Here is a 26,881-nt window from a genome sequence, read left to right on the forward strand (position 1 = left end):
CAACACCATGAACGATTTTTCAAATTGGTCCCCCTGGATGGAATTTCATCAGCAGTCCAGCTCTGCTCCAAAATCTCCCTCACTCTCCGGTTGTATTCGCGCTTATTCTCTCGCTGAACATTCGAGCGGCCTCTGAGTTTTTGCAGGAGAGTTTGGATTGGGATCGCATAGCGAAGTGCTGCGACCAAGAATAGAGAACAATCGCGCGCACCAATCAAAACCTCAGACAGCAAAAGGGGAAATTTAAGCGAGGGTTTCGGCCTGAACGAGCCAAAAGATCCTGGATCCATGAAAAATCGAATCCTCAAGGTCACACGGAAACGACCCGGATGCACAAGGAGAAGATGGAAATGGCGATCGATTCACGAGATTTCACGCCAAAAGCCGAAATTGAAGCTGTGGAACTGCGTCGAACCCGCTTGAAGGAGATCGAACGTTAAACCTCGAAGCCGGTCCAAACACAGCAGCAGAACAATGAAAGAGGAAGAGTCTCTCATTCGGAAGCAGCCGAGTATCTGTGCGAGAGAGAGAGAGAGAGAGAGAGAGAGAGAAGGGATCAGCATCGGCCTGCCTGGTTTTATGCGTAAAAGCGTAGAGAGAGAGATAGAGAGAGTGATGATGTGATTGGCTTGCTGTGTGCCGGCGTCACACTCAATTTTTTTTTGTCATAATCATCTTCTTCTTCTTCTTCTTCTTCTTCTTCTTCTTCTTACCATTACTATTGTTATGTTATTTTCTTAGAGCACCAGAAACTTATGTTCATCAAACCACAGCGATACGACACAGCCATTGATCTCTCGGCCGATTCGAAGAGTTGGAATTTACAACAGAATATCACAGCTGAGGAAGCTCTAAGCAAGAGGAGCCACATGAATCAAACTAAAAGAGGAGGAAGATACAAAAAGACACATCACTAAGGCACACCATATTGCATCTGCTTGTCTACTTGCTTCCCGATCGACAGATCAATATCACATCTCCGTGCCGGGCTCCCACACGCCGCCTCGATCCTCTGCAATGTCCAAGAAAAATATCTGTTAGTTCATGTTAAATACACAGAGGGAGAGAGATCAAATTATTATTTGTTCCTCCAGCCATGCCTGGCCGCAAGCCCGGATCGCAGGGGCCACCTGACCAGTACCAGGGGAAGTACCACCATCTCGACCCATCATCACCGGCGCAACCAGGTGGTGACGGCTCCAGGAAGGTTGTGATGTTAAGCATCGACCGCGAACAAGCAACTGCCCCGATGATAGTAATGCAAAACTAAGCAGGAGCTTGTAATTTTTCTTACCAGAGGAGAGTGAATATGTCGGGCTCGCAGTGTAGGGTCCCCCCGAGGATCATCCAATCACCGCCACCCTCGCTGCTATTTGGAGCCGTAAAGGTGACGCCCATGCACGAGAAGTAGACGCCGAACACGGGCACCCAGCACGGACCCAAGTGCAGCCTCCGCTTGGCTTCCACCACCACGTCGATGGCCACCTCCCCGCCCTTCAACGAGCTCACCATGCCCTTCACGCCCAAGTCATTGACGATCGGCAGTGTGGAGAGGGCCTCGGCTCGGACTGTTGTCGAGCTGTGGGGGCCCTGAGCGAAGGCCGGAATGCGGGAGGGTCGAGAGAGCCTGAGTTCGCCTCCGAAGCTGAGGTGGAGCTTCATGTCGGCGTACTCGACGGCAATGAGCTTACTGGGGTTCTTGATTGAGAGAGCGATGTTCCACCGGGCGGTGATATGGGAGGTGGAGATATTGAGGGAGGAAAGAGAAGAGCCCGGGTCGAGCCCGAACACTGGCGGCATTAGAGCTGGTATCGCCAGAAAGATGATCATCAGGAAGCCGAGAGCAGTGGGTATAGTGAATACAATACAGTGACCGATAATTGGCTTGTATTGGTCGGGCCGCGGCAGCTGTAGCACCGGCGATGGTGGTGCTGGATTGTTTTTCGCAGCGGGTGGAGTCGCGGGGAGGTCGGCCATTTGGGACTTTGGCGTCGGGAGTGTTTTTGTTGACTTGATTTTGAGGGGTCTCTTGCTCGTCTCTTGTGAGAGAAGACATCGCAATTTATAAGACCCGGTTGGGTCCCACGCCCCCACCACCCCGCACCCCACACCCACCGAAAGCCCGCGGTCCAAACTAGCTCTTACAGCAAAGAGCATTAACTACCTCTAACCCTCGAACACCACCCCCAACCCCCCACACGTAAAAAGTCCATTTTGCCCCTCCTGCCAATTCGGCCACCCCCACACGTAAAATGCCCATTTCCCCCCTACCGCCAATTCGGGTCTGCGCGGGAGATTCTGCTGAGAAGTTGCGTGGAGCGCAACAGAACCTGGGTGGTCAATCCTCGGTTTCTCATTGAAAAAAACAAAACTATGTCTTGGTTTCTTAATGCGTTTTAGTGTTTGACCGAAACTAAAAACATACATTTTTGTGGGCCCAGCGACGGTGACGACAACATTGGAAGAATTACGGGAAAAATTACTAGTGAAGATTTAAATCTGTTGCAATTGTACAAATTCAAATTTTAATATTTATTTTTGTCAATTCAATTCTAAATCTTTTACGTTCGCACCAATTTAATCTTTAGGATCAATTTGGATGGAAATAGCTGACATGACTAATTTTTAATAATATTTTTCGATTTTTTAACTTTAATTTTTTTTATTTTCTTTCTCTTCTTTTTTTCTTCTTCCTCTAGTGGTGTAATAAAAAATAACTACAATGATCACACTGTTTCACTAGGATCCAATAGTTAGAAAAGAAATTATCGTTGATTAGTGTCAATTTTGATCCGCACAAGCTTGCAAAGTGTTAAATGCGTATAATTATTCGCGCACCGATACGCGGGTATAATGGGGTGTTGTAGTCCACTTGCCCCTTTTTTTTTCATTTTAAAACTATAATAGTTTTTTTACTAATAAAGTATTTCATACGTTTCTTTTCATCCTAAGAGGAATAACGAAAATGCACTTTTTGTTTATTTTACTTACCAACATCAAGAGCATGTCTTCGTGACTTAAATGGGGAGTCATGGTTGGTGGGCCGCTATGCTAGCTCCCCTCGAGGTGCTGACGCAGTGCTGATGCAGGCGTAAGTCGTTGCGTAAACCTGCAGATCCTCGGTCATTTTAAAAAAAAAAAAACATCGAGAGCATGCACTCCCTTTACATACGGTCAGAAGTCGTTTTACAGGGCAAGAGAAGCATGCGTGCATCGGTGCATGCACTATTGATGTTGAAAAAGTCTTCCGTAACCAATATTTTCCATTTCCACCGCGCGCAAGGCCACTCCTTTCCCAATCCCCGTTGTTGGTAGACCTTCCTCGATGGTTCTCGAAAGTTAAAACCAACGATGACTCAAAATTGCGTCAGTGCCGCTTAAACAAATCCAAATGACCACGCTTCTAACTATTTTTTCCTCGAGAATTATCAGAAGCTTTAGGTTGATATATTTTTCCAACCGTATGAATCTGCACTTGATTGTGATAACATGTGTAATATCAGGAATTTTTTTTTTAAAAATAACTTCAGTCCTAAACCTATTACACTTTTGCTAATTCAGTTCTAAACTTCTCGTATTTGTGCTAATTCAGTCCATCCGACAAACTTTGATTAGCCGGCACCGACGTGAACATCGGCCGATACTTACAAGGCAATTTTTAATAGCATTTTAATTTTTTTCTTTTCTGGTTCATCTTCTTCCTCCATCGAGGTTTCACCGACCACTAGCGTCGTCGCCTCTAGGCGAGGCCAGCGCCACCTTCGCTGGGTGAAGTCGAGCCACCCCATGGTTACAAGGCCGACCCCACCTAGCGATGGCTGAGCCTTGCCGTTGCCCGGTTGGACGCCATTGTTTGCCTATTTTCGACCATCGCCCAATGCTAGCAATCTAGTTTTGGTTTTGACCGAAGTTTTAAGTGTTGGAGAATAACTTTTGGTCGCCAATGTTGAATGATTTGGCTACCAACGGGAGTGTGGTGATGGCTGTAATTGGCCGATGGATAAATTGGTGAGGGTCGTTGGCATCGGCGTCGGCTAAGGCCAATGATGGCCAAGGATGGAGGCCAGCGACGATCCAGGCATCGACGAAAGCTCGGGAAGAGGCGTGCGAGGAAGAAGAAGAAGAACAGTAAATAAGAAAAAGAAATAAAAAATAAAAATACCCATTTGATGTTAAAAAAGATCTTTTGTAGGAAGGTTGACTAGTGATTTCTTGTAAAAATACTAGCTCGCGTCATTTTGGGGAAAGCGGATTATTTATGATGAGAATGAGGAGCTTTAAGAGTATGATTCGGGAGTTCTTACAGAGCGTCTTGCAGCACGACGCTTGTATTGCTTTCCCACAAACCCTTTTTTATGAAATTGAAAAAAAATTAATAAATATTTGCTTGAAGTGGATCTACTAAGAACAAGAAATACTCTTTTTCTTCTTTTTTGCAAAAAGTTATCGTACCCTTCACCTTACATGGTTATTAGTAAAAACCACCAACTTTGACTCGGATCTCATTTATAACCCAAACTTTACTTTTATCTCCTAAAAAATCACAAATTTTCAATCGGTATTCAAATTTGTGCCCATCAAATTTTCATCCAATGATGTCGTTAAACATGTCATTGCAGTGTCATTGCACATGTAGTTGGTGGTTCACGGCAGTGTTGACGTGGAAGGATCGCACGTAGTCCGAGAGCTTTCCCTGTTTTTGGACAAAGCCGGTCGCGAGTTCAAGTTATCAGTCTTCTGATTCAATTCCCATGTTCGTTCCCTGCCTTTATTGATGTTGATGCGGGGGCATTAGATTAGGATAGAAAAAGAAAGGGGCGACATAGTCTTCCGCAACTAATATTTTATTTTACTTCCGCGGGCAAAACAAACGAACAATCCATCCAGTTGGCAAAGACATCTGGACTTTAAAAAATATTACGTACCCATGAGGTATTCCTTACGTAGCACCCCATCATACGACACGTGGGCACTTTCGTGTGGGCGTTTCATTGAGCCCAGCCTTCTTAGGGAATTTAAAAAGGCAAAGCACGAATCTGAAATCCATGGTGACTCCCCGAGATATTGTAAAAATGGCCTGACAATCTAATAGTTTGATAGTACTGTTATTATTTCTGATCTCATAATATTTCAATTAATGAATGCTTTATGCAAAATACGAAGTGATGATGTGTGGATCTATAGTCAGAAATAATCGACGGTACTTTCAGGCTGTCGGTTTAACGGTTTTCATATAAGAGAATGATAGTCTGATAGTACTGTCATTATTTCTAACCCCACGATATTTTAATTAATGAGTGTTTTATGTAAAATACGCCATTACGGCTTGTAGATCTATGGTCGGGATTAAAAAAAAAATTACAATGAAAGATCGGCACACCCTCTTCACATGTATTAACGAGGTCTGTCCCTACGAAATATTCGACATTTTAAAACGTGAAGCACGACCTTCCTCTTAAACCCAACGAGGAAACCTAGGTTTTCCCGCGCCATCCGCTTCCTCGCTTGTTTGCTTGGCTGTGTCCATCCAAGCTGCCCATCACCCTGCATTTTTTTTTGTTGAAGTTAGAATATAAGGAGGAGATTGTATTATAATCTTAGGGACATCTGATGATTTTTTTCCCCAATCCAACAACCATATGTGTTTGATTTGACACTATTCATAGTTCGGCAGCTGTTATGGCAACGACATCCGTGAGTGGTCAGATGCAAATGAAATGAGACGTCGAATTATAAATGACATCAGTAGAAGAAAACTTGAAGAGAGCCAAATTTTATTATCGACTGAATTGATATCCAAGTTAAAGTTTGTGCTTTTTTTTTAATGAAATAAAGAACTTGGGACACAATTAAGATTAAGAAATTGGACATATACCATTATGAAACATATTCGGGCAAACTTTCTAGATAAAGATCGCGTTATTGCAAAGCTGAAGACTATTAATTTTGCTAACTCCAAAGTGTGATGCCATGGATTAACTCACTCGAGATGCCTTTTGATGTAACAACAAATTTTGCTTTGAAACTCTAAAATTAAGCATCCCCAAGCTAAAGCACTATTTGGATGGATGATCTACTAGGAAAATGCCTACTTGTATGCGAAAGGATAAAACCGTGAAACTCGACATAGAACGGGCCAAAGCAAACAATATCTCGAGTAAGTCAATCCAGATATGTCACACCAAGTCCTTCAAAGATAGTGAAACTCAAAACTCATGGAAGTCAATTAATCTTCAATTGCGCTACTTTTGCTAATTTCTTAAGCGAGAACTCTCCCCGCCCTCCCACATCATGTCGTAACCACAATCGGTCGCATGGTTTCTAAACCTTGTTCCGAGTACAAGATCATAAAAATGTCTTTCACATTGGTTTCTTTTCATCCGGCAAGGAAAGCTCATAGTAGGTGAATATATATTCCTAATGTGTAAAGGTCGGTTCAGATTTTCGACCCAAAAATCTTGGGCCAATAGCAAGTTACACCTTGATGTTTCACTTTCTAACATTGTGAACTTGGTGATAATGTGCTCCTAGCGTTGATTCCACCCAAATCTTTCCCATACATCCGACTAACCAGGCGCGACTGGTTATGAAAGGTCAATCGATCATTATATCATCTATATGTAAAAGGTTTATGAGTAAACTGGGCAAAATGACGACATTGATAAATTATCAAAAGGTTTAGGATTAAATTGAAAAAATTTCAAAAGATTTAGGATTAAACTGGCGCAATTAAAAGATTTAAGACTGAATTGACCGCCGTATAATATATTTAGAATTTTTTAAACAATTGTTCCATCGTTCTTGTGACAACCTTTCTCCCGCCTTTCCCCACGATCGCCCTTTTTCTTCAAGAAAAGGGTGTTTGTATGGTGTCTAATTTGCTGTAGTGGGATGACGCGTTGCTTCAATTTACCAAAACACAAAAGGGATGAAGGGAAAAAGAATTCACAAAAGAATATGAAAGAACATGTAAAGGAGGAAGGAAGGATTCCTATTGTGATGAAGGTGGGGAAGGGGACAAGGAAAGGTCAAAAATCTTATCCACGGGGTCCTGTGTATGGCGTGTAAACGTGACGCCCCGTGGTGGAGCTCCGACGAAAATTCGTTTGGAGTCAATGGCGCGAGGTACTCGTAGATAGTCGTGCGATACTAGTCACAATGGCGCGAGGCACTCCTAGAGTCAATGGGAGAGGTCAATCGGTTTTACAAAATTGGAGATTTTGGGTTCGAAGACTTGATTACGTCGGTGTCGGTACCTACGCATTTTCGGTACCTAACGCGAGTAATTATCCTAACTAAGATTTCATACAGGAGCGAATTTCGGGAGAGACAAGTTTAATTCGGGGTTTCATACAGATCGGAAGGTTAATCCTAGCACCCACAACCAATAATGCGTGATTGAGTATACAAACAAATAAGGCACATCAATGCACATCAAGGGTCTTCTAGTATAGCCTTAAAAGCTTAGAGAATGAGTGATTAGGGTTCATGGGTGATTTGGAGATGATTTGCTAAAAGGGAAAAATAGTTATTTTTTATAAGATTGGGGGTCAAAACACCCAAATTAGGTCTTGGCCATTTGATTGTGGCCATTTCTTTTCTTTTTTTTGAGGAGTTTTTGAAATTTTTTCCGGACAATTTGCCAAAATGGCAAAATTGTCATTTTTTGAAAGGTTTGGGAGGTGAAATACCCAAAATAAGTCTTGGCCAGTTGATTGTGACAATTTGCTATTTTTTTGAATTTTTTTTTTTTGGGGATGATTTTGTCATAATAGCAAAATCGTCATTTTTAAAAGGTTCGGGGGTCAAAACGCCCAAAATAGGTCTCGGCTAGTTGATTCTCGCCAATTCCTATTTTTTGGGATTTTTTGGAATTTTCGGAATTTTTTGGATTTTTCTAATGATTTTCTAATAATTTATTTTTTAAAACAATCAAATTTTCGAATTTTATTATTTTATTTCCTTTTAAAAAAAAAAAGGACTGGGCTGACAGACCCTGCTCGCACCATAGGCGCCCAACCCGGGCCTTAAGGGCCCGGATTAGTGTAAGACCTAAAGACAAACTTGGAGCTAGGCCCATTTTTTACATTTTTTAATGACTTTAATAGAGGCCCATTTTTCATTCTAAAGCCCAATCCATTCAAAGTAGACCTGGCCCAACCTTCTTTCCATTTTCTCCTCCAATGGCCCAATATGAGACATCAACGCGTGGCCCAAACTTTCTTTTAATTTTATATTTTGGGCCCAACATTAACTAAGAAAAGTCCTAGACTAAAAATTAAAACAACGAACTAGCCCAGCCCAGTCTAAAATGCAAGAACCGAACAAGCGTGCACCTCCCACCAATCCGACCTACCTCTTGACCCACGTTTTTTCATTCCTTTTCTTTTCATTATTTTTCTTTTGTTTTATTTCTTTTTCTATTAGGTCGTCTTCTTCCCCCTGGACCTTCTTCACGGTTTCACCTATAGGATTCCACCGAAACACCCATGGTTATTAACCAAGCTCGCACGGACCAACTATCTGACCACCCAACGCCATCCCAGGTTGCCGCCACCGAACTAGCTCACGTAGAAAAAAAAAAAAACGTTCGTCGACTCACCAGCCCGCTTGACCCGACACGACCGCGAACACCCCTCATCACCGACCGCCTCCGTCAATCTCCGCAGAAACAACACCAGTGACATCTCTCTCGGTGACCACCGAATCCGACCCCCAGCTAGCCTCATCGGACCACCACATTCTTCTATCATCTACTGGACGACAACTAGATGCAAGAGGCTTGACCCCCAAAAAAAAAAAACTAACCAGAGATACATGCATGAGATTGGTTCAAGACTCATGTGGAACATATGGTGTGTGATGGAAGGAGAAGAGAGACATGAACATTTCAGACTTGCACTAAACACTGGGACTTAAAAAATGAAAATCACAAATACGCACTGGACATCGACAATGGCAGCCCAAAATAAAGGAAACAAATGCATGTACAGACGAAGAAGGAGGAGTCACAGTCTTCGCCTAACTTAACAGATGGCTCAGAAGGGTGTTCGAAGTTACCTCATCAAGAACGCACTCTGGGTTATGGTTGAGGCTCGAGTGGTCCTAGAGAGTCGGATGAGAGCGAACGGCGATGAGCCCACGAGAGAACTTCACTCCCCGACCTGTGGAGACAGCAACGGAAGAGTCAAGCTTTCGGCGGCCGAAAAGACAAACGAGCAGCCGGGGCTGGCGACAGTGGAGGACCGAGGCTTAAGAATCAGAGCTCCCCTCCTTTGCTCGCCGTTCTCCATGAAAGAGGACCTCTCCTTCTTTTTCTTTTGTTCAAAGGCCTCCCCCGCTCTGCTGTCCTTCCACGCAGATTTTTTTTTGAATGAGCCAAGAAAACCCACCGTTATTCCCTCTACGCCAGCTTGCTCTGTACCAGGAATGTACCTCAAATGGCCAGCTGGCTCGTGGTTGAAGATTCTGGAATGTGGAGCGAAGGATTTTTGGCCTTTTTGCGGAGGCGGTGGCGCGCGTGTTCACGAGGGAATGAGAGAGAAGAGAACAGAGGTTGTTTTTGCTGCAGACCCAGGTTGGCTAGGTCGGGTTGGCTCCGGCCCGGCCGAACCGGTTCTGTGATAAATTGCCCAATTCGTCCCCAACTCGACCCTTTTTTTTTAATCAAAATTGATACTGAAATTGGATCCTATGGCGTGTTTTCTATGTAATAAATGTGTTTTCATGAATTTATAGCGTGAATTTGGATAAAAACCCCAAATTGTACATTAGACCAGAAAATGATTTTTCATTAATTCAAAGCCCAAATGACCAAATCAGTCCAAACCAAAGCCACCATTGGATTCGGCATGATGAAAACTAAAGGGTGCGGGGTCTGGATTTTTATGGGTGTCCCTGGAAAATTTTTAATTTCAATTGGAATGAAACCGGGATTAAATTAAAAAAATAAATGTGCAACTAAGTCCTTTTGATTAAAATTGAACAAGTTGGTGTGCAAATGGACCCAATTAAAATTCAAGGCTTTAGATACCAATGTCATAGCTTTTGAAAAGTGGAAATTGAAAATTAAAAGACTCGAAAAGGAATTTTTTTAGCTCGACTCGGGTTTATGTTTATGAATGAACATAGTGACCCAAATCGAATTTTCAAAATTTAAAGTGACCAAAGTGAATATGGATTTAAAAAAAATATTTAATATTTTTGGGTATTTTTATAATTAAATAAATTCGAAAAAATATAAAAAATCATGAAAAATATTTTTTGTTCAAAATTGGTTCCTAAGGCTAGGCCAAGGCTTCCAAAGTCGATTTTTCAATTTTTATAATTTTTAGCTATTTTTAAATAATTTTATAAAAAAAATGAAATAAAAGTGATCAAAAATCAGGTGTCAACATTACTTTGATTGACTCTGACTCTATCATCGAATAAATAATTCCTTAAAATTATTGAAAAAAATACTGATCGGATGGGAACAAATGGAATCGGACTCCGAGGCGTGATAACACTCTCGTTAATATCCGACCCACAACGTTGCTAATTGTTATCTACAAAAATTTTCCAACATACGACAAAGTCTCAATTGAGAAAATTAGATAGCAATTCTAATATTTCTCGAAGAACGATAAAAAGGAAACAATTGAAAAGATTGACTTTATTTCTCTTTTTGGAAAGAAACGAAAATTGGAAGAAGAACATGTTGACAATGAACAAAATCATTGAATTTATAAATGAAAAAGAAAAACAACTCTTTATGTCCGAAACATAATTTGTTCGGACACAATTTCATCGTCCGAAAAACTGTTATTTCTAAAAATCTACAACCTTTTAAAGGTCGTAAGAAATAAAAAAAATTCAAAATTAAAAATCAATAAAAAATAACCGCAACTCCTACGTGAGCGATCGCATTGTTTCGCCAGGACTCAACAATTAGAAAAAAAATTATCGTTGATTAGTGTCAATTCCGATCTGCGCAAGTTTGCAAAGTGCTAAGTGCACGTAATTATATTCAATCGCACAAATTAAAGGATATTCCATTTTAGCAGCACAGAAACTTTATGCTCCACTCTGGCCTCATCAGCAAAGAGAGCCCCCACATAAAAGCAACACCGCAAGTCGTCAACACTAACAAAAGGAGGAGCACCACACCCATGGGGCATAACAAGGCAACCCGTTATTACTAAACGAAGAGCTCTAAATTTCGATTTCACGATCGTACCCCCCAATCAATCAGTGAAATTAGCAATCGTGGCGTGTGGCTCGCAGGCCTTGGCGGTGGGGCTGGGCTCGACCGGCTTTCCCAGGAGCTCGGCGGGCAAGTCCTTGATGCCCTTGAGGTAGAAGGTGTAGAAGAGCTTGTAAGGGAAGATGAGCTGCTGGAGCTAGACCTGCCCGGTCGCCCCCTCGAAGATGCCGGACCCGCCGGTCACGGCCAGGTACGTGTCCTCGTAGGTCAGGTAAGGGCCCTGGACCGCGATGTGGCCATAGTCCCCGAAGTAGAAGCTGAAGATGGCCTCGTAGCGGTTGCCTTTCTTCTCCGGCTTGTTCTGGATTAGGATGCATATGCCCGCGGTTATGCCCACTCTCTTTTGCAGGTCCCCACTGTACAACTGCATTGTGAATTTATGGAAGAGAAAAATTAATTAACTGATGTTGTGTTGCAGTGTAGAATTTAGTCCTCGGACTAAATCCTGACAGTTCCATTCCTATACATTGTCGATTGAAAAAAAAGTTCTAATTTTTATCTTACTAAAGTTACAGTATTTCAATCCTGTGTATTATTCATCAAATACAGACGCTGGTCTTTTTCCCAACATATAAAAAAAGCATTTTTCCCAGCCTATCATCGTAGAATAGTTTTAACTCAATTGGCTCGAGAACCATTCAACGTGAAAAGGACGGCACTCTTGGACTACACTCGTAAAACTATTCTACGAAGCAATGGCTCAAGAAGGAAGCCGCGAACTCCGTCTCGTCGTTGAACGGCTTTTATTCAAAGTGTGGGGGAAAAGATAATAACACGTGGAAATGGAGGTCCGCATAGCGTCCGACACGTGGAACAAGCACACCTCCCCCACAAATTAAGAGTCCATTTTGCTCCTCCCGTCATCCGACTCCACCCAACGGGGCATGCCTCGAATTCTCGCCCCTTATAAATTGAGACGTCTTCTCTCGCAAGAGATCGCTCAAAACCAAGACAACAAAAAGAAAAAAAAAAACACTCCGACACCAAAGTCCCAAATGGCCGACCTCGCCGCCACTCCGACCGCTGCGGAAAACAGTCCTGCACCACCATCGCCGGTGCTGCAGCATCCGTGGCCTAACCGATACAAGCCAATCATCGGCCACTGCATCGTGTTCACCATACCCACTTTTCTTGGCTTCCTGATGGTCATCTTTCTGGCGATACCGGCTCTAATGCCTCCGGTGTTCGGGCTGGACCCGGGCTCTTCGCTTTCATCCCTCAATATATCCACCTCCCACGTCACCGCCCGATGGAACATCGTTCTCTCCGTCAAGAACCCCAGTAAGCTGATCGCTGTCGAGTACGCTGACATGAAGCTCCTCCTGAGCTTCGGAGGCGAACTCAGTCTCTCTCGACCCTCCCGCATTCCGGCCTTCGATCAGGGCCCCCGCAGCTCGACAACAGTCCGTGCCGAGGCCCTGTCCACGCTGCCGATCGTCAATGACTTGGGCATGAAGGGCCTGGTGAACTCGTTGAAGGGCGGGGAGGTGAGCATCAACGTGGTGGCGAAAGCCAAGCGGAGGCTGCACTTGGGTCCGTGCTTGGTGCCCGTGTTCGACGTCTACTTCTCGTGCATGGGCGTCACCTTTACGGCTCCGAACAGCAGGGAGGGTGGCGGTGATTGGATGATCCTCGGTGGGACCCTACACTGCGAGCCCGACATATTTACTCTCCTCTGGTAAGAAAAATTACAAGCTCCTGCTTAGTTTTGCATTACTATCATCGGGGCAGTTGCTTGTTCGCGGTCGATACTTAACATCACCACCTTCCTGGAGCCGTCACCACCTAGTTGTGCTGGTAATGATGGGTCGAGATGGTGGTACTTCCCCTGGTACTGGTCAAGTGGCCCCTGCGATCCGGGCTTGCAGCCTGGCATGGCTGGAGGAACAAATAATAATTTGATCTCTCTCCCTGTGTATTTAACATGAACTAACAGATATTTTTCTTCGACATTGCAGAGGATCGAGGCGGCGTGTGGGAGCCCGACACGGAGATGTGATATTGATCTGTCGATCGGGAAGCAAGTAGACAAGCAGATGCAATATGGTGTGCCTTAGTGATGTGTCTTTTTGTATCTTCCTCCTCTTTTAGTTTGATTCATGTAGCTCCTCTTGCTTAGAGCTTGCTCAGCTGTGATATTCTGTTGTAAATTCCAACTCTTCGAATCGGCCTAGAGATCAACGGCTGTGTCGTGTCGCTGTGGTTTGATGAACATAAGTTTCTGGTGCTCTAAGAAAATAACATAACAGTAGTAATGGTAATAAGAAGAAGAAAACCAGAACGGAACGCAAGGGTAATCGGCGGGTCGGGTACCGACGGAGACCCGAACTGAACTGGCCCGTTGACTCTAGTCGTCCAATCCGTTGGTAAACTATTAACATCACCCGAATATTGGGTACAGACGTGGGAAATCCGACGTGGTCCAGACCACCATTCAGTGGGTGACAAGTGGCGCAAAAGGGTCCCATCACATAAATAAAAAAAAAAAAAAGGAAAGTTCTCTCCTCTCTCTCCACTCTCTCTCGCGTTGCATCTCGACCGGAAAATCAAGAAGACGTCGGCAACCATGGCTACGGAGCTCGAGCTCCACAGCCATGGGGGCTGCAACTTTTGCGGCCGGGACGCCGACTGACGAGCTGATGCCACCATGGGCGAGGAGCTCGAGCGCACAGCTCGTGGCCGCCATGGCCACGGAGCTCGAGCTCTCGAGCTGCACGGCCATGGCGACCGTGAGCCATGGGCTCCAGCTTCCCGGCCAGAGACCCAGAAGACGTCGGCCACCGTCGCAGAGCTCGAGCTCGCGGCTCGCGGCCGCCATGGCCGCGGACCTCGAGTTCTCGAGCTCGACAGCCATGGCGGCCGCGAGCCGCGAGCTTGAGCTTCGCGACCAGGGGCAGAGAAGACGTCGGCCCCAACAGAAGAGCTCGAGCCCACGGCTCCCGGCGGCCATGGCCGCGTAGCTCGAGCTCCACAGCCATGGCGGCCGGGAGCGTTAGGCTCGAGCTTCGCGGTAAGACGTCGGCGAACGAAGGGACAGAATCCATCAGCGGCGAGTCAGTTGCCGAAGACTTCGAGGGCGCTCTTCGATGCGGTCCGTAGCGGCTGTGGCTCGGCTCGAGGTCGGAAAAGGGAAAAGAGATTAGCCGAAGGAAAGAGTGGGTAGGACTGTAGGAGGTCGGAGAGGTCAGGCGAAAGATAGAAACAGTGGCAAGACAGACAGAGGAGAGAGAAATTTTTCTTGTTTTTCCTGAGTGGTGGACCCCTATTCGACACGTGTCGTAAATTGAATGGTGAGTTGGGCCACATAAGCTTTACAAGGTCTGTATCTAATATTTTCTCCATGGGGAGTAGGCTATTGTAAAAATGAGGTGGCACCTTTTGGGTACCTAGAATTTTCCCGATGAGCTAAATATCTTGGCATCTGGTCTGACATTAAGTGCTCAAACGTTGAAGTTGAATCCTTCCACTAGTTTTATATAAAATCAAATCTAAGATGCAATTTGGGTTGAGCTGGGTTGACTTGTATTTTTTGTGGGGATACAGAAAAAAAAACAAAAAACTGCAATTATAAAGGAATAGAGAGTCCTGTTCAAGAGAGGATAGAGAAAAGAAGAGCTACAGAAAGAAGAAACAAGGATAAGTATAGACAGAGAGAGAAGAGAGAAGAGAGAAGAAGAAGAAGAAGAAGAAGAGTGGCCTTTAAAACTTACAATCGGCGTGAGAGCTCATGGACCCATAGTCTTCAGTTCATGTATTACGGTCAGAGCCCATGAGAATTGATAAAGAGAATCCCATACAATGGCCCTCTCTCCCTTGCCTTTGATCTCTTCGTCCACGAAATGTCAACACGGAGAGGAAAGCGCGCGTAAAGAATAGCGAATAAGCGAAGCCAAAACCGAGCAAGGCAACTCACCCGATCGCTTCTAGCATTAGTTTCAGATTTTCCCACAATTGAATTGACATAATTTAGGATTTTTATGAACATTTTAGGTTGATAAAATAAATGATTTAAAGTAAAATCAAAATTGTCGTGTGAACACCCTTCAAGATATCTTTGGTTCAGGCTATCCATGGCCCATTTGTTCTTCTTCTTATGAGATGGTCTATCTTCTTCTTCGTTTGGAGAATCTGTACAAAGAAAGACCTGACAGTCACGATCCCAAAAACAATGTCCCGTCTGGGGATCTTTGTAATAGTGAATAGGGCATCCTTCGGAGTCACAACACGAGAAAATATTGGGTACAGACGTGGGAAATCCGACGTGGTCCAGATCACCGTTTAGTGCGTGACAAGTGGCGCAAAAGGGTCCCACCACAAAAAAGAAAAAGAAAAAGGAAAAGGAAAAGGAAAGTTCTCTCCTCTCTCTCTCTCGCGTTGCATCTCGACCGGAAAATCAAGAAGACGTCGGCTACATGGCTACGGAGCTCGAGCTCCCCAGCCATGGCGGCTACGACTTTTGCGGCCGGGACGCCGACCGACGAGCTCATGCCACCATGGGCGAGGAGCTCGAGCGCACGGCTCGTGGCCGCCATGGCCACGGAGCTCGAGCTCTAGAGCTGCACGGCCATGGCGGCCGTGAGCCATGGGCCGGAGCTTCGCGGTCACGCACCCGTAAGACGTCGGCCACCGTCGCAGAGCTCAAGCTCGCGGCTCGCCGCCTCCATGGCGGCGGACCTCGAGTTCTCGAGCTCGACAGCCATGGCGGCCGCGAGCCGTGAGCTCGAGCTTCGCGACCGGGGGTAGAGAAGACGTTGGCCCCAACAGCAGAGCTCGAGCCCACGGCTCCCGGCGACCATGGCAAGATAGCTCGAGCTCCACGGCCATGGCGGCCGGGAGCCTTAGGCTCGAGCTTCGCGGTAAGACATCGGCAAACGAAGGGAGAGGAGAGAGAAATTTTGACACGGTCCGTAGCGGTTGTGGCTCGGCTCGAGGTCGGAAAAGGGAAAAGAGATTAGTCGGAGGAAAGAGTGGGTAGTAGGTCGGAGAGGTCGGGCGAAAGAGAGAGAGAGAGAGAGAGAGAGAGAGGCAAGACAGACAGAGGAGAGAGAAATTTTCTTTTTTTCCCGAGTGGTGGACCCCCTATTCGACACGTGTCGTAAATTGAATGGTGAGCCGAGCCACGTAAGCTTTACAAGGTCCGTATCTAATATTTTCTCGTCAAAAGAGAACACCGAACAAGCTTCTTAGGATCATTAGCTTCCTCGGGATCGTCAGTAGCACATGGTTGCAGAGAACGGTGTTTGTTACGCTGTTTCCCAACTTCAACATGGCCCTTACGGACCCTCGACGGCTTTCGACTCTTAAAGTCCAGTTGTAACTCACTAGAGCACCTCGGGCTTCATATTCTATAGCTGCAACCCCGCACTATCGGATGGTATATCGTGTTCAAAACCATGCTATTGATCTCAATCTTCCTGGAATTGAAGGATCGGAAGATACACTATTCATCTCAGTTGATAATGACCAGACTTCTTGTGTTCACGTCCCTAGACAAATTTCGAGAGATCAATTAGTTAAGTTACTCCAAGCTCCACCAAAACTCCAGGCCCATCTAGACCATGGAGTCTCACTTCACAAAGAAAAGAGATGGCACAGTTGTTAATTTTCCAAAGACAAAGAAGAAATTCTTCCTCTTCTGTCTTTTGCACTATTGCCATGGTGCAACCATGTGCTACTGACAGTCCATAGGAATCCAATGATCCTAAGAAGCTTGTTCAGTGTTTTGACTCCGAAGGATGCCCTATTCACTATTACAAAGATCCCCATACGGGACAATGTTTTTGGGATCGTGACTGTCATCTTTGTCTTTGTACAGATTCTCCAAACGAAGAAGAAGATAGACCATCGCAGAAGAAGAAGAAAAAATGGGCCATGGATAGCCTGTACCAAAGATATCTTGAAGGATGTTGACACGTAAATTTTGATTTTACTTTAAATCATTTATTTTACATAAAAAAATAAAAATTAGTTTTAGTTCTCGCCAAAAATAATTAATTAGTTTTCATGCATAGCATAATTAATTTAGTTTAGCATGCATTGCATTTTGCATTTTGCTTGGACCGGCAGCAAGGGAATTGAACAGGCGATCGGACTTAAATGGGTAGAAAATTTTCGGCCTATTTGGAACTTATAATTGAGGAAAGTCTTTAATTAAAATGTCAATTATTTGAATAAAGCCTATATTAAGCCCAAAAAATGTGCAGTGAGCCATAATTAATTGGAAAAATTCGGCTAAGGCTGGGGGAGGAGGCTTGTGCCGAAATTCAAGAGGCCTTGGACCTCTTCTCAGACATAATTCAGCCCGCTCGCGCTCATTTAAATGTTAAAAGGGCTTTTAATTAATTATCCATTGATTGATTAAGCCTGAATTTGCACAGAGAAGCCCACAAGAAGCTCAAATTTTCGGCTATTACTAGAACCAATGATATGGCCGAAATTTTGATGCTATTTTAAGAAATAAGACATTATAATGCTGAATTAAATTCTTGTTTTCGCTTGAACGAGCCCAAAAATCCTCGATCCATGAAAATTTGAATCCTCAAGATCACACTGAAACGAACCGAATGCACATGGAGCAGCTGGAAATGGCAATCGATTCACAAAATTTCATGTAAAAAGCCGAAATCGAAGCCGTGGAACTGCATCGAACCTGCTTGAAGGGGCGCAAATGATAAACCTCGAAACTGATTCAAACACAGCAACAGAACAATGAAAGAGATAGGGCCACTTCATGGCCGGGCGATCGGAAGCAGCCGAGTGAAGAGTATCTGTACGAGCGAGAGAGATAGAGAGAGAGATAGCTTCGCTTGGTATATGCATTGAGAGAGAGAGAGAGAGAGAGAGAGAGAGAGAGAGAGAGGGGTGATAAGATTGGATTGCTGTGTGCCGGCGTCGCAGTCAATCTTTCTCTTGTCCTATGCGTAAATCTGGGCCGCCCTTTCATTTGGGCCTCCATAGAATCAACCCATATCTAATCGACAGTCTTATGATGCGGGTGATTTTAATAGTTTTCCTACGGATTGGATTACTAGTGCCAACGGGCCAGTTCAGCTTGGGTCTCCCTCGGTACCCGACCCGCATGTAACCCTTCGGTTCCGTTCGGGATCTTTTTTTTATATTATTTATTATCATTAGTTATCATATTTTCTTAGAAAACCAAAAACAAGATTTGCTATGCAGTAGTAGGTAGGTTCTCTGCAACAGCTCCCACCCCACCACAAGATCACCTCCCAAACCAAGTGTTCATCGACGCATAGCGACACGACACAGCCATCGTTATCGGCCAAAAGTCGAAATTTATATCACGAGATCATGGCGGAGCAACAAGCTATAAGCTCGCCAAGATCAACGGAGTCTTAGCCTCGTCTCGTCAAACAATCCGCTAACGGAAGGGTACAGAAGAGTCATAAACTAAAAGGGAAAGAAGATACAAAAAGATACATCACTAAGGCACGCCATACTGCATCTGCTTGTCTACTTGTTTCCCAATCAAAAGAATCGCATCTACGTGTCGGGCTCCCACACGACGCCTTCGATCCTCTGCAACGTAGAAGGAAAATATCTAGTTAGTTCATAAGACATGTATTTGGCAGAGGGAGAGATCAAATTATTATTTGTTCCTCCAGCCATGCCAGGCCACGTTCGTTCTAGACCAGTACGAAAGGAAGTACCACCATCTCAGCGAGTCATCACCTGCGCAACCAGGTGGTGACGGCTCCAAGAAGGTGGTGATGTTAAGCATTGACAGCTTCTCTTTTGTTTCATTTTGTTCATCAACTTCGTTGGCGAACAACCAACTGCGGCGATGACAGTAATGCAAAAACTATGCAGGAACTTGAAAATTTTCTTACCAGAGTGAAGATGTCAGGTGTGCATCTCAGGGTGCCTCTGAGGATCATCCAACCGCCGTGACCGTCGATGTCGGTCGGAGCCGTGAAGGTCACGCCCATGCACGAGAAATACACGTCGAACACGGGCAACCACCACAGACCCAAGTGCAGCCTTCGCTTGGATTTTGCCACCACGTCCATGGTCACCTCCCCGCTCTTCAACGAGCTCACCAGGCCCTTCACTCCCAAGTCATTGCTGATCACAATCATTGACAGGGCCTCTGCTCGGACTGTGGTGACGTTGCCTGGGCCCTGAGTGAAGGTGGGAATGAGGGAGGGACGAGAGAGAGCGAGTTGGCCTTGGAAACTCAAGAGGAGCTTCATGTGGGTGTACTTGACGGAGATGAGCTTACTGAGGTTCTTGATGGTGAGAGAGATGTTCCATCGGCTGGTGACGTGGGAGGCGGAGATGTTGACCGACGAAAGGGAAAAGCCCGGGTCGAGCGCAAACTCCGGTGGCATTAAGCCGGGTATGGCCAGGGAGACGGCCATGAGGAGGCCGAGAACAGTGGGCACGGCGAATGGGATACAGTGGCCGCTGATCAGCTTGTACCGGTCAGAACGCGTCAGCCCTGGTGACGCTGATGCCAGATCATCGATAGCACGGGTTGGGACGGCGTGGGGGATCTCATTTTGAAATTCTATCTGTGTTTCTGTGCTGCCACAAGCATTTCCGTGCGAAGTTTTAAAGGGCAAGAGAAGCATGCACTCCCTTCACATATTAGTTCCCTTCCTTTATTGATGTTGATGGGGGCAATAGATTGGGATAGAACAAGAAAGGGGCGATGTAGTCTTCCGCAACTAATATTTTCTTTTACTTCCGCGGGCAAAACAAACGAACAATCCGTCCAATTGACAAAAACATCTAGACGCTAAAAAATATTAGGTGCCCATGAGGTATTCCTGACGTAGCACCCCCATCATGCGACACGTGGGGACTTCGGTGTAGGCGTTTCGGCCTTTTTAGGGAATTTAAAAAGGCAAAGGACGAATCCGGAATCCGTGATGACTCCCCGGGAGATTGTAAAAGAGGTTAAAGAATGAATTTGTTAAATATGGAAGCCTCTAGCATGACAGTTTGCCTTTACTGTCATTATATATGACCCCAAGATGTTGTCAGACTATTATAGAAGCATTTTCCTATATAAAAGCCACAAGCCTCACGGTCTAACAATGCTGTCATTATTTCTAACCCAATGATGTTTCAATTAATGAGTACTTTATACAAAACACATGGTAATAATGTGTGGATCTATAAAAAAAAAAAAAGGACAATGAAAGATCGGTACACCCTCTCCGCATGTATTAACGAGGTCTGTCCCTACAAAACATTCGACATTTTAAAAAGTGAAGCACGACCTTCCTCGATGCTTCTTAAACCCAACGAGGAAACCTATGTTTTACCGCGCCATCCACATCGTCACTCGTTTGCCTGGCTGTGTCCATCCAAGTTGGTCATCACTCTGCATTTTATTTATTTATTTATTGAAGTTAGAATATAAGGAGGAGATGGTATTATAATCTTAGGGACATCTAATGATTTTTTTCCCCAATCCAACAACCATATGTGCTTGATTCAACACTATTCATAGTCCAGCAGTTGCTACAACAATGACATATGTAAGTGGTCGGATACAAATGAAATGAGACGTCGAATTATAAATGACATCAGTAGAAGAAAACTTGAGAAGAGCCAAATTTTGTTATCGATTGAATTGATATCCAAGTTAAAGTTTGTGCTTTTTTTAAAAAAAAAATGAAGCAAAGAACTTGGGACACAATTAAGATCAAGAAATTGGGCATACATCATTATGAAACATATTCAGGCAAACTTTCTAGATAAAGATCGCGTTATTGCAAAGCTGAAGACTATTAATTTTGATAACACCAAAGTGTGATGCCATGGATTAACTCACTCGAGTAGCCTTTTAATGTAACGGCAAATTTTGCTTTGGAACTCTAAAATTAAGCGTCCACGGGCTAAAGCACTACCGGGATGGATAACCTACTGGGAAAATGCCTACTTATATGTGAAATGACAAAACCGTGAAACTCGATATAGACCGAGGCCAAAGCAAACAATATCTCGAGTAAATTAATTTGGAGATGTCACGCCAAGTCCTTTAGAGCTCACAGAAATCGATTAATCTTCAATTGCGTTACTATTGCTAATTCCTTAAGTGAGAACTCTCCCCACCCTCCTACACCATGCCGTAACCACCGTTGGCCGCATGGTTTCTGAACCTTGTTCCGACTACAGCATCATTAAAATGTCTTTCAAATTTGTTTCTTTTCGTCCAGCAAGGAAAGCTCATATTAGGTGAATACATATTCCTGATCTGTAAAGGTCAGTTCAGATTTTCGACCGAAACATAATAAAAGGTCGGTTCAGATGCAAAGTGAACACTGAACTCAGGCCAATAAATTGGCTACTGCCTGGAAGTTTGAAGCTCCAAGCCCGAGAAGGTGGCTTGCTGATGCTTTCCTTTACTTAACCTAAGCAGCATCACCAAATACTACTTTGAACTCAAGCCTTTCGCTAAATGTTGCTTTGAACTGCATCAGCGATCAAACAAGCCGATAATACATTGACTTTTACACCAATTGTAAGTTTGATAGTTCAACTCTACCTTTTACAAAGTTAGAAGTACGCCCCTGCTTGGGAAGACGACGACAACATAAATGATTTTCGAGCAATGACATAGCAAGCATTCAAGCGTGGCGTTTTACGACAGGATACAAGTTACACAGCCCTTGCTTGGATTGTGGATTACAATCGGCAAATGAAACCCCCAAACTTAACCTACTCTACTTGTCCCGTGGATGAGAATGATCAGCAGTCCAGCTCTGCTCCACAATCTCCCTTACTCTCCGGTTGGATTCACGCTTGTTCTCACTGAACATTCGAGCGGCTTCTGAGTTTGCAGGAGAGTTCGGATTGGGATCACACAGCAAAGACTGCGACAAAGACAATGAGATTACCAAACAGACAGAATGCTCGAGCATGACTGAGTGAATACAGATGAAGCAGTAGAATTAGCCAACTGCAAGCCAAATCAGTAAAGCATAGACTTGACCGCGGTCACCCTTTAACAAAGTATTCAACACGTTGAGTTTAGACCTACTGTTGGCTGCTGGCGCAAAGATACAGATGTAAATTCCATCATTCACCACAGAAATCAACAAAAAGGAATTTTCCTTCCCGATGTAAAAGCCAATCAAGTCTCTAAAAGAAGGTAATATAAATGATAGAGAGCACCCTCTGCCGGTCCACATCCCAGTACGTGATCACAACGTCAAAGGAATTCAAAAAATATCAAGCAAATAGCAAACCCAAATATTAATTGAAGAGAAAAAATAATGGTCAAATTGCAAAGCTTCGGGCAAGAATTCATGTGCGCCCAGCACATGTCGGCATCCAACACAGCTCAGAGGAAAGGGGTCTAATTTTCAGAAAAAGAATTAGCAAGCCACAAAGCGTCCAATTCATGGTCTAGGAGAGACGACATTAAGAGACAAAAAGAGTTGGAAAATCCCCCGCGGCCCTCGTCTCTCTGTCTCTACTTCTTCTCCTCATCGAAAAGGACCAGTCCCGCGACTTTGCGTGGGAGATTCTGCTGAGAAGTTGCGTGGAGCGGAACATAAACTGGGGAGGTCACCGAGCTTTGCTCACCGCTCTCCGCGCAACTTGCTTTCGGGGCAGAATCTTCTCCAAAAGGCAAAAACATGAGGCGAGTAAAACGTGTCCAAACGACTGTTCCCTCCCTCTAGTTTAGTTTAAAACGTGCCCCGGGACTTTCTCTCTCATATCAATTTATAAGGGGCGAGAACTGGGGCATGTTCGTCGAAAAGGACCCGTCGGATCCGTCCCGGCACTTTCTCTCTCCTCTCATTTTGTGAGGCGCGAGAACTGGGGCATGTCCGTCGAAAAGGAGCCGTCCGTTCTCGCCCCTTATAAATTGAGATGAGAGATAACCAAGACCCCCCCAAAAAAAAAGTGCTCCGACACCAAAGACTTAAATGGCCGACCTCCCCGCGACTCCACCCACTGCGAAAAACAATCCAGGACCACCATCGCTGGTGCTGCAGCCGCCACCGCCCGGCAGGTACAAGCGGATCATCAGCCACTGTATCGTATTTGCCATGCCCAGTTTTCTCGGCTTCCTGATGGTCATCTTTCTGGCGATACCAGCTCTAATGCCGCCAGTGTTTGGGCTCGACTCCAGCTCTTCGCTCTCGTCCTTCAATATCTCCACCTCCCACGTCACCGCCCGATGGAACATCGCTCTTTCCGTCGAGAACCCCAGTAAGCTCATCGCAGTCGAGTACGCCGACATGAAGCTCCTCCTGAGCTTCGGAGGCAATCTCAGGCTCTCTCGACCCGCCCGCACTCCGGCCTTTTCTCAGGGCCCCGGCAACTCGACAACAGTCAGAGCCGTGGCACTGTCGACGCTGCCGATCGTCAATGACTTGGGCGTGAAGGGCCTGGTGAGCTCGTTGAAGGGCGGGGAGGTGACCATCGATGTGGTGGCGAAATCCAAGCGGAGGCTGCACTTGGGTCCGTGGCGGTGGCCCGTGTTCGACGTGTATTTCTCGTGCATGGGTGCGACCTTCACGGCTCCGAACAGCAGCGAGGTTGACAGTGATTGGATGATCCTCGGTGGGACCCTACAGTGCGAGCCCGACATCTTCACTCTACTCTGGTAAGTAAAATTACGAGCTCCTGCTTAGTTTTGCATTACTGTCATCGCCGCAGTTGCTCGTTAGCCAACGAAGTTGATGAACAAGATGAAACAAAAGAGAAGCTGTCGATGCTCAGCAATGAGCATCACCCCCTTCTTGGAGCCGTCACCACCTGGTTGCGCTCGTGATGACTGGTCGATATGGTGGTACTTCCCTTCATACTGGCCAAGAACGAACGCGGCCCAGCATAGCTGGAGGAACAAACAATAATTTGATCTCTACCTCTGCCAAATACATGTCTTATGAACTAATTAGATATTTTTCTTCGACGTTGCAGAGGATCGAGGCGTCGTGTGGGAGCCCGACACATAGATGCGATATTTAGCTTTCGATTGGGAAGCAAGTAGACAAGCAGGTGCAATATGGTGTGGCTTCGTGATGTATCTTTGTATCTTCTTCCTCTTTTTAGTTTGATTCGTGTAGCTCTTCTTGCTTAGAGCTTGCTCAGCTGTGATCTTTTTGTTATAAATTTCGACTCTTGCCAAGATCAACGGCTGTGTCGGGTTGCTGTGGTTTGGTGAACATGAGTTTGGAGGTGATCTTATTTATGGTGTTCTAAGAAAATAAAAAACAACAATAGCAATGACAATAAAAGAAGAGAAGAGTTGAACTGTCGGCAAACAATTGGTGTGATGGCTGATGTAGTTCAAAGCAAGATTTAGCAAAAGGCTTTTGAGTTCAAAGTAGTATTCGGTAGTACTGGACTGAAAGTCATTGGGTTTGGATCTTCTCAGGCTTGGAGCTCCCAAAAAAATATATATAATAATTTTTTGTTAAATTTGTATAGCATGAAAGTGTTTCAACAATATCATTTTTTTAACGAATTATAAGGAACAAATGTTTCATAATTTTGTTAAATGTCATTTCACAAAGACACAATCACGGTAAAGTGGATCGAGCAATTGATTCAATCACTTGTAAATTTGATGGTAGATGAGGTTAAAATGGGTAATCGAACCACTTGTGCCTACAACAAAGTAGGGTGAAGTAACAGTTGCCGTGAATTCAATAAACATGCAAGAGCATAAATTTGCATTTAACTTTTTTCGAATAACTTGCATTTTAATGATATATATAAAAACATACATTTAATATACAACGTGTTCCAATATGTCCACATTTTTTTTTTTTTTTTTAAATGACGTATCGGAGTATTGTGTCGCGTGTCGGTATCGGTACTACTTAGTCTATACCTTGTATTTCTCTTCTTTTGAAAAAAAGAAAAGAAAAGAAAGAAAAGACCATATTTTTAAGCTTATATGGATATTATGATAAAAAGTAACATTTTCATGAAAACTTTCTAGGTAAAAAATCTTGTTATTGCAAAGTTGAAGATTATTCGTGAGAAATGTATTGCCCAATTCATGTGGAAGTCGTTTCTTGTATTACTCGAGGTAAAATACAGTAACAAATAAACACGAGTGAACTAATTGCGATATCGCAGGCTACCTAAAATACCTGTCAACCAACGAATGTTTTTTTTTTTTTCACCTTTTAAAGTTCGATGCCCAACCGCAAATTCAGGCCAAATTTATTTTCTCCGACACCTTCGATGATGATTTCCCACGATCGACTTGAGGGCGCGAAAGCAGATAGGAAGTCAAGTCGTGGGGAGGTTGGGTGGTCGCGGAGAGTGCGTGGTTGGTGGTGAGCAGCAGTGACTCGGGCGGTCAATCCTCACGGTTTCTTAATGCGTTTTAAGTGGGCCCATTGACTTTTCTATTTTTAACCTCGAGTCTGACACGATCAAATGGTCAAAGTTCTTTTTAAAAAAATATTACCTAAAAAATAATAGCTGGTATATCTTGAAATAATTAACTAATGAAAAATATTTTCGTTACCGATAATAATTTGTATCGAACCATTTTCATTGAAGCTAAAAATACTTTTTGTTCAATTTTAAGAATATATTTTCCGAATCGTTCATTTTCCGCGAAACGACGGGGGCCTAAATTAAAAATTCTCTGCACTTGCTGAAGTCAAGCAAAGCGACGGAAGCACAAGTGTTTTCCAGCGGCGGCGAAGAGCGATTGCGAGGGCGAGGGCCTAGGGGTCTTGACAAAGGAGCGAATTTCCAATATGGAGAAAGGGGCAGGAGTTATCCGAATTACACATCAAACTTAGGGCAAAGCGTTCCTAGATGCTTTATGTGAAACTGAAATTGACTGAACTCCTCAAAATGTTTACGTATACGCCAAGGAAAAAAAACCGAGACCAAATAAAATGTTGGGGTGTGGTTCATAATCATCATGACAAGAAGGCACAAGGTCTTGCTTTTATAGTTTGAGCAGCACCCTCCGACGTTAGAGAGCTTTTATAGTTTGAACTTTTATTTATTAGTAATTTGGGCTTGGACCCATGTATAACTATTGTTATATATGATCTATTTCTCTTGTAATTGACAATTGTAATAGAGAGGTGCAATGCACTATTAATAGAAGAATCGTTTGATGGATGTAGCCTAGTTTAATGGTGAAATAGGATACACGTTGTATCTCGATTTCTCTTTGTCGCATTTAATATTTATTTCGTTGTGGCTGTGCACTTAATTCAAACATAAATGGTGGTGGATAGAGGTGAGCATGGTCCGGATGGGTAGGTTTCAGACATAGCACCCGAAATTAACCCTGTTATAACATGTTCTCAGTTTTTGAAATCTAGAACCTACACTTTTTGTCCTAGAACCTATTTTGAAACGTGTCCTTTTTTTTCGATCCGATTTCAGGATCTACCCGAGAACTATTTTTCTTTTATTTCTTTTTCTAATTTCATTTTTTTTAGCAAAATAATATGAGTAACAATGAAACAATTCAAAGTAAAAGATTTAATAATACAACTCACTATTCGCCAAAAGCAATAATCCATAATATGAGCAATAGAAATTACAATACACAAAAAACGATGAGGCGAGCGAGTCTGGTTTTTTTTTTTTTTTAACAATAGCTAAAAATCGATTCCAAAATCTGACTAGTTCCCAAGTGGGTCTTCACTTGGAACAGAAAAT

The 26,881-nt window shown here is 44.2% G+C and overlaps 2 protein-coding genes and 1 pseudogene across 2 annotated transcripts; 1 reads left to right on the forward strand and 2 right to left on the reverse strand.

Moving 5' to 3' along the window:
* Window positions 1–884: 884 nt before the first annotated feature.
* Window positions 885–1,807, reverse strand: LOC115731240. The gene is made up of 2 exons (XM_030661892.2): window positions 1,295–1,807; window positions 885–1,012 (listed from the first exon to the last, which is right to left on the reverse strand). Coding segments are annotated over exons 1-2 (507 nt in total). The 5' UTR covers window positions 1,801–1,807; the 3' UTR covers window positions 885–1,011.
* Window positions 1,808–11,010: 9,203 nt separating this feature from the next.
* On the reverse strand, window positions 11,011–11,808 carry LOC115741511 (annotated as a pseudogene).
* A 432-nt stretch (window positions 11,809–12,240) lies between these two features.
* LOC125315475 lies at window positions 12,241–24,368 on the forward strand. Its single transcript, XM_048280632.1, has 2 exons — window positions 12,241–12,923; window positions 24,155–24,368. Coding segments are annotated over exons 1-2 (684 nt in total). The 3' UTR covers window positions 24,156–24,368.
* Window positions 24,369–26,881: the final 2,513 nt, after the last annotated feature.

This window comes from Rhodamnia argentea, chromosome 6 (assembly GCF_020921035.1).
Source record: "Rhodamnia argentea isolate NSW1041297 chromosome 6, ASM2092103v1, whole genome shotgun sequence".
In the NCBI taxonomy this organism is placed as follows: Eukaryota; Viridiplantae; Streptophyta; class Magnoliopsida; order Myrtales; family Myrtaceae; genus Rhodamnia; species Rhodamnia argentea.

Bases quoted from the DNA above. Each gene is read 5' to 3' on its own strand.
- LOC115731240 (XM_030661892.2), bottom strand. From the start codon at position 1,800: ATGCCGCCAGTGTTCGGGCTCGACCCGGGCTCTTCTCTTTCCTCCCTC.
- LOC125315475 (XM_048280632.1), top strand. From the start codon at position 12,241: ATGGCCGACCTCGCCGCCACTCCGACCGCTGCGGAAAACAGTCCTGCA.